Source organism: Anarhichas minor, unplaced genomic scaffold, assembly GCF_050575085.1.
Source record: "Anarhichas minor isolate MPS153535 unplaced genomic scaffold, ASM5057508v1 ptg000017l, whole genome shotgun sequence".
Classification (NCBI taxonomy): Eukaryota; Metazoa; Chordata; class Actinopteri; order Perciformes; family Anarhichadidae; genus Anarhichas; species Anarhichas minor.
The window spans coordinates 4,748,215-4,756,171 of record NW_027466463.1 but is presented as its reverse complement, the minus strand read 5'-3'; the positions used below and the strand labels follow the sequence as shown (position 1 = coordinate 4,756,171).

Below are 7,957 nucleotides of genomic sequence, written 5' to 3'. Positions count from 1 at the left end.
CGGAAACCGGTGGATTGCTCCCTCCAGGTGGGGACGGCGTGCCTACCTCAAGCGAAGGAGTTCAAGTATCTCGGGGTCTTGTTCACGAGTGAGGGTAAGATGGAGCGGGAGATCGACAGACGGATCGGTGCAGCTGCAGCAGTAAAGCAGGCGCTGCACCAGACCGTCTTGGCGAAGAGGGAGCTGAGCCGGAAGGCAAAGCTCTCAATTTACCACTCGGTCTACGTTCCTACCCTCACCTATGGTCACGAACTCTGGGTCGTGACCGAAAGGACAAGGTCGCGGCTACAAGCGGCCGAAATGAGTTTCCTCCGTAGGGTGGCCGGGCTCAGCCTTAGAGATAGGGTAAGGAGCTCGGTCATCAGGAGGGAGCTTGGAGTCGAGCCGCTACTCCTTCGCGTCGAAAGGAGTCAGCTGAGGTGGTTCGGGCATCTAATTAGGATGCCTCCTGGACGCCTCCCACTGGAGGTTTTCCAGGCACGTCCAACTGGGAAGAGACCCCGGGGAAGACCCAGAACACACTGGAGAGATTATATCTCCCAGCTGGCCTGGGAACGCCTCGGGATCCCCCAGAATGAGCTGGAACATGTTGCCGGTGAGAGGGGGGTCTGGGTCGGTCTGCTTGACCTGCTGCCACCGCGACCCGACCCCGGATAAGCGGTGGAAAATGGATGGATGGACGTCTGCCACCTGCCATAGATTGTATATAAGAAGTATTAGGCCTGATAGAGCAGCTGTCACAGAGTCACACTGACTCTTTCTATCAGCTGTATAAGAGACACTTTAAACTGTAATCATTGTATATGGCGCTCACACACGTTTATTTCACATACAGCCACATAAAGAACATGTATTGGTCCTGTTGGTTTGTTTGTCTGCTGTTTAACAGACTTGAAAGTGATTTTTGATGTGATAGCACCACCACGTGGCTGATTATATAATATTTATATTTTGGCTCATCATAATCAGACAGCTCTTCAATTCATCAGGAAGGCCACTTAATTTCTGAGAAAGGGATGCAGGGTGTCAAGAACAAAATCAATTAATATAAAATGTATTAACAACTGCCTAATCAATGGATTACTTTAAGAATTCTTTACTAGTGATATATTATCATTATCATTTGTATTATTGTTATTGTCATTATTGTTTGATGTATTAGAAACTGAGAAACTCAAGACCCTTCATTAGGGACTGCCTTTCTAACTGCAGACATGATGACTTATTAAAAAGTGAGAGACACACAAGCATTTGTAAGCCATGAAATCAAAACCCTTCATAAAGGCTGACTTATCAGAACGTAACAAGGGAAATGACCTGCTGGCAAACTGTAATATAAAAGGAAAAATTTGAAAAGAATGACTAGGAAGAAGCATCCCTACACAGCGTTTCTAACAGGCATTCAAAGATCACATGAACTGAATGGCTACACACTGAGGCACTACCAGATATCTCACAGAGCTACATCAGCCTGATCAACTCTACCTTGAGTTCAGACTGGCAAAAATATATACTTTCACAATTAAAGCATACATATGTCAGTGATATGAATACATGTTTAAATGACAGTATGATTTATTAATACAAATCAACAAAAGCCAAATTAGTGTAATTAAGTATAGGCTACCAAAAATGGGATACAAATTGTAAAACAGATAATGTTGATACAGATGAACAGATAATTGATCACATGTTAACCTGCCTAAAAAGTTATATCTAGTCCTAATGACAAATACACACATATGGGCTCCAGTAAAAACATGTTGTCGATTGAAAAAATAAATAAAACTGTACCTTGACATAGGTAGGCTGTTGTGTGGCGTCACCATCCGGGATCAGCCTGGACCGGCAGTTTGACGGGTTGATGGTGTGCTGCCATGGAAACGACTAGAGCGCCAACCTCACTGGCAACATGTCCGCGGGAGTGACACGTCGTGAAAAGAAAGAGCAACCCGAAGTAAGGGACAACAAGCTACAGGTAATAACGGACCGTCCCGTGTCCTGCGTTCGCTTATTGTGACATAACTACAGCATGTTTTGTTCTTAACCTCTCGTAAGAAACAGGAAACGGGTTTCCTCCGGTGGGAAGCGGCGCCACACCGACGAGTCGAAGCGCTGCTGTCAAACACCAGGGACGAGCTTCAGCTGTAAGTAGCGTCCGCCTCAAGTTCCTGTCTCGCGAGCTAGCTGCAGTAGCTAAACGTAGCGTTGACTGGCTACATGTTAAGGCCGGCTAAGGGGAAGCACACACAATGGCTGCCACCGTCCGTGTCGTCCACAATGTTTAAAGGAATGGCTTTAGTTCTATCAGAGTGTAACTAATGAGTATTGGTGGTTGATGGTTAGTTGTTATGGTGGTTTGTGAAAAAAACGTCTGCAGTCATGAAACCCAGTGTTAACACGCTCTGTGTTGTTAAGTCTTCATTGCATAGCTATTTAAAAAGAAAGCCGAATGCATTATGAATTCACAAACCTACAGCATGCCTGTTGATACTGTGTTCCAGTTGACAAGTCCTTTTTGATCAACCATGCAAGTTTATTTTTTTAATGTTTGCTTTTGTTTCAGTTTAACTATTTAACTCCTACGTTTTATTTCCCAACACAAAGGTCTAAATGGTGTCGCAAGGCCTTCCCCACACTGCCAGAATTCAATTCTTATCTGAAATGAGTCATGAATCATGAGTATTTAAAATATCCACACTGTGTACTGTTTTATTGTAGAACGACAAGGATTCCTTAGTCTTCTAAAACCCACAAATTCCCCCAAAAATAAGACGGAAAAAAAACCATCCTGAGGACGTAATCTCAGTATCCTCAAGGGTTGGTATGGCCCACATGTTTCATCAGCATTTATGTGACTGTATTTCCATGCATTACTGCTGCACTGAAATAGTATTTATCCAGATGTGCTCTCTGTCGTCTGTAGTGAAATGACAGAGATTCTGGGCTTCGGGAACCATCACGTCTGTATGAAGGAAGCTGCCCTGCTGGATTACTACGTCTGTGGTTTCTGGTGGGCAAAAGAGGCCAATTTCACCCCCAATCAGACCTCCTTCACCATGGCTGTACTGCACATGCTGCTGGATAACATAAGAGGTGGGAGGACACGTAGAAAAAATCCCAGGCGGACGGTACTTCAGTCCTTCTTTACCAGAGTCCAGAATATTTTTGCAGCATTACAGTCAGTTCAAAAGTCTGCTGCTTGCTTACTACTTGTATATGCATGTCTGTGCATGTACTGTAGGTACTGTGTGTGCGTGCATGTGGACTGGCGACAGTCTGTGTATGTATGCACTATGTTATTTTTGTATTCTTTTAACAGCAGATACTGTATGTGTCCAAGACAAATTTCCTTCGGGACAATTAAGTCTATCTCATCTTATCTTATCTTGTTCTTATATATTTTTTAAATTATTGTCATAGTTTCTTTTGTGACTGTGACGCACTTTATAACCCTGGTTTTGACAAGTGTCATTTAAATAAAGTTGTATTTCCTTACCAGATACATTGCAGACAGTATTTACTTATTCAGACGGGGAGGTAGACTTCAGAGTTGTAATTACAACACCTCCATGGAAGTTACTATCCAGAATGTACTCAAAATAGTCAGTTACTCTCCCAAGTACATGCTTCATGGAATCAGGTTAAGTAAGATTACACATTAAATGACCACACCGGTGGTTTTGCATGTTTTAGCTCAATTGCAAGAAATCTAATTTATTCTACATCAAATCACTCCCTTGCTCACTCATTCACTACAATTTAACCAATAGTGAGCGGTAAACTGAGATTTCAGACACTTTCTAATCATCATTTTGGTCATCACTGACAGGCGCAGAGTCGTGCAACACTAATTTTCTTATTTATAAAACATATCAGCATATCATTGTGGGATTATTTTCAGAAAGTATAAAGGCCATGGACTAATTTAATTTTTAAGGGCACTATATAGTGGAAATATTTACACATAGGATTTGGACACTCAAATAAAATCTCGGACAGTATTTATGTTGCCGCTCAGGCGGCAACTTCTGGCTCTGAAAAGTGAAGCCAATGCGCAAACTTGCATTCTTTCTGATGGCCATCGGGGGGCAACTTGAGAAGAAGTTCGATTGTATATAAGTCTATGAGAAAATTATTCTATTTCCTCAATACAGCATGATGTTCATCTAGTAAATGATGGTCCATTGGTGACATCATGGAGGTTACATCCACTTCCTATAGTCTATGAGTTTACTGTAGAACAAAAGGGGAGTGATTTTGGACACAGTCTTATACAGAGTTACCAGCCTATTAAGTACATAGGCCTACAAAACCGCAACTAATTAAAGCCTAAAATGACCATTGTGTTAAATTGTCATCTCTCAGATCCAATGGTCAACAGAATGTTACAAGTTTCACAGCTGAGCTCTTTCATGGCACATGAATCCTGGAATATTGTGCTAGATTTCACCGGATTGTGCAGGTGTTCATTTCGATGAATGTAAGATGAGAAAGTTTGATACATTTAAATTTACCTTGCGTCGCTACAATGCAGAAAAGGCAGTTTTGTGAGTGTGTTCCGTAACTACATATCCTATCAAATATGTCAGAATCCCTGCAGTAATCTGTGTTTTATCGTCATATTCCAGAGAAACGGTTGCCTTTAGTGGAGAACTTGATGGAGTTTGCTAAGGCCCTAGGTGCTGCCAGCCAGTGCCGGACTTCAGAGGAAGACACCACTCCACTTCTTGACGAAGAAGAAGCCACGGCGCTCATAAGTTACATCAGAAACAGGTCAGAAGAATCCTTTAAATGCTCTTGTATTCACAGGTAAAGTCTAGATGTGGATTTTTTTCACGCTGTGTGTCTGACTCGTTGATACACACCTGAGAGGTTTACAAATGCATATAAATCCCAACACGTCCATGTGGGACCAGCACGAGTTTTATGGGCTGGTATAAAAATGTGTCCATCCAGTGGCACACATCAAAGGTCCCATTTGTTCCCCTTAATGGCCCAATCATTAGCTCCACACTGTTAGGTGGTGCTGAAAAGAGGTCCAGCAGGTCACTGCTTCCCTGGGCTCCCCCCTCAAATTGGCCTTCCTTTTAACACACAGGTGGCATACAGTACAAGGAGCTGACAGACACATCTTGATTAGTCATAAGTTTCCATGACTTTGCCCATTCTCACCTATGATCCTCACAAACAATTACAACATTGTTTTCGAAAATATTTGGAACCTTTCTTACAACTCTGCTCTGTTATTTAAAGCTTTTTTGAGGCCTTGCCTCAGTTCATTCTGTGGCAGCACAATGGCCAAACCATGTACTACTGTATGTGAGGCTCTTGATCATATCTACTGGTGAGGAGGGGAGAGGCCAGGAAACTGACAGTGAAGAGGATGAAGTAATGATGAAGACAACACAGAATATGATCCAGACCAAGAGACAACCCATGTCCTTTCTTTACTATTGAAATCAATTCAACTTAAATGAGTCAGCATTTTTCACACCAGTCAGTTTGGACCGGGAACACGACACATGTTAAAAATTTGAATTTTAGTCTGTGATAAATAGCACAATATGTTTCATCTGAGTATTTGTTATAGTCAAACCGAGTCATACATTAGCCACTTGTTAGCAACCGGCTTTTTTAAGACACTTAAAAGCTTCAAAATTCAAGAGTGGGATGTTTACTGACCTATTTTATGTCGCAGAACTAAACTTTAAAACCTCTTCAGCTTGTGTCAACCACAGACCTTATATCAGGCGTCTAACCAAAAACCCACTCACAAAACACATTCACTTTGAGAGGATGGAATCGGAAGTGCAAAGTCCATAAAAGCAGCATTTCAATGTCAAAGCTGGGTGGCTCGTTTGTACTTTATATGTGTTTGTACGGGGTAGTTACATCTAGAACAATGCATCATATTTTAGCAGCTGATCATATGCTTTGTACTGTATGTAAAACTATATTGTAATAATGTACAATGTCTAGTAGCTGCAGCTATTAAATAAATAGCGGAATATAACATATACATTGGCAGAAAGGGGAATTATTCATGTAAAGTACCTAAACATGTATTTAAGTACAATACTTGAGTACAGTAAATGCACGTCGTTACTTTCCACCACTACAAACCCAGAAGGTCACCATATTTTATGTCCATTATACGTATGAATATAATTGAGCATGGATTTAGGATGACACTATCAAATTGACTACAAAAGAAAATACTTGAAATCATGGTACGGTTTTATTGTATAATTTAAGTGAGATGCTGTTGGTAAACCAGCTCTGTGCTCTTCTAGAATCTACTGTGTTTTAATAATTCAACTGACACAGCTGACCCTGTGTATTCTGCCGGCTGCAGTCTGTTTCAGAAGTACAGACTCTATGAGCTTGTCTTCACCACATCCAGAGAGGAGTTACTGACGGGCACGGAGGTAAGGCAGCTTGTTGTGTGTGCGTCCACGCCGATATGCATTTATATCATATTTTAAACGCGCTGTTTTCCAGAGGACCATCGAAGTGTTCGCCTGCCAAGGTGCTCTTACTCCATTGGAGGAAGGCATTCCCACTAACCTCTACTCCCAATAAGTGGCTCTGCTCCTGGCATCCAGAGAAATGAAGAGGTGGCGATGAACGGGCGGATGGATGGATGGCATCAGTGCAAGCCAAGACTTGCGATTCCTTTCGTTGTCCACCGTGGGGCGTCGTCTTTCTGTGGCGTCAGACTGCAGACAATCAGTCCACACCTCACTGTTGCTTTGTTTCTCCACCTTTCACACAACGCCTCTCATCACTTACATTTAATAGTATTATTTATAAGAAAAGTCACAAAACATTTTTTATTTTAAAGTTACTATGAGGAACTTTTAACTGTTGAAGCAGTCTCCATTCAATACTAATTCCTCAATATTCGTAATCCAGAGAGGAGTTACTGACGGGCACGGAGGTCAGGCAGCTTGTTGCGTGTCCACGCCGATATGCATTTATATCATATTTTAAATCTTTTGGCAAGACGATTTTCTGTTTCTTTATAGGTATTATCCGTCAAAATCAGATAAAATCACGCGGGTTCCTTCATCAAATTCCTTCAGCGACCAGCTGAAAACAGACAAACCCAGATCCGGCTTCGCTGCCGCCTTTGACCTGCAGTCAGAGCTCCGGCGGGAGTGTCTCCTCCTCCTTCCAGGAACAGAGCTTTGTGTCGCTTCTCCTCCGGTTCCTGCTGGGACCCAACACAGAAACCACTCTGCAGGAGGACCAGGTCGTATTGCTGGGCCCGCTGGAGGGAAGGACGGCACGGGAGAACCAGAACCAAGACTGAGTGGGGCAGACTGTCAGACCCCTGCTGCAGTATAATAAGAGGTTTTCTAAAGGGACACTACATTACCACTTCAGTCCACAGGGACCAAAATCAATACGAAACGAGAGTTCCTCGTAGTAGCTTTAAGCATTAGTTAAATTTTATATATACAAATATTTATGAGGCGGAAGTAAAACAAAAATCTGTTTTTACCATGTAAAGTGTCTTTGAGTACCTTTTAAAGCGCTATACAAATACAATGTATTGTTATTAAAATAAGAAAGAAACACCAAAATTCTAAAACTGTACATAATGGACCTAATGGTAGTGGAGTTTTAGTAATAACATATTCTTGGTAAGAGCAAAGATGAAGTGATGTCTTCCTGAGATCTAGAGGCAGACATGTTGAGTCAAGAACAAAAGAACTACATTTAACCTGAAAGAAATGTGAAAAATAGTGTTAATTCCTAACAAAGAAAAGCGACAGACTTTTGTTTTTATTCATTTAATGAATTGTATCTTTATACAACACTCGCATGCCATATGTTCATATAAAAAGTGATTGGACAGTGTAATTATTCCTCTTCATGATGGCCATACATCAAAGCATGACTGTTTTTAATACACTCATTGTGGCATCTAATAAAGCAGGAGGAAATA

The 7,957-nt window shown here is 41.7% G+C and overlaps 1 protein-coding gene across 1 annotated transcript; it reads left to right on the top strand.

The window, feature by feature from the left end:
* The first annotated feature begins 1,912 nt into the window (after positions 1–1,912).
* On the top strand, positions 1,913–6,680 carry cabcoco1 (ciliary associated calcium binding coiled-coil 1). The gene is made up of 6 exons (XM_076092822.1): positions 1,913–1,978; positions 2,059–2,147; positions 2,927–3,096; positions 4,632–4,776; positions 6,359–6,431; positions 6,505–6,680. Exons 1-6 carry the CDS (start codon positions 1,913–1,915, stop codon positions 6,583–6,585), a joined length of 624 nt encoding a protein of 207 aa, XP_075948937.1. The 3' UTR covers positions 6,586–6,680.
* Positions 6,681–7,957: the final 1,277 nt, after the last annotated feature.

What these genes read in the sequence shown, in the direction of transcription:
- cabcoco1 (XM_076092822.1), top strand. Translation starts at nt 1,913, where the DNA reads ATGTCCGCGGGAGTGACACGTCGTGAAAAGAAAGAGCAACCCGAAGTA. An exon ending in GCTGCTGGATAACATAAGAG is followed by an intron (nt 3,097 to 4,631) that starts GTGGGAGGACAC and finishes GTCATATTCCAG; the next exon opens with AGAAACGGTTGCCTTTAGTG. An exon ending in AGTTACTGACGGGCACGGAG is followed by an intron (nt 6,432 to 6,504) that starts GTAAGGCAGCTT and finishes GCTGTTTTCCAG; the next exon opens with AGGACCATCGAAGTGTTCGC.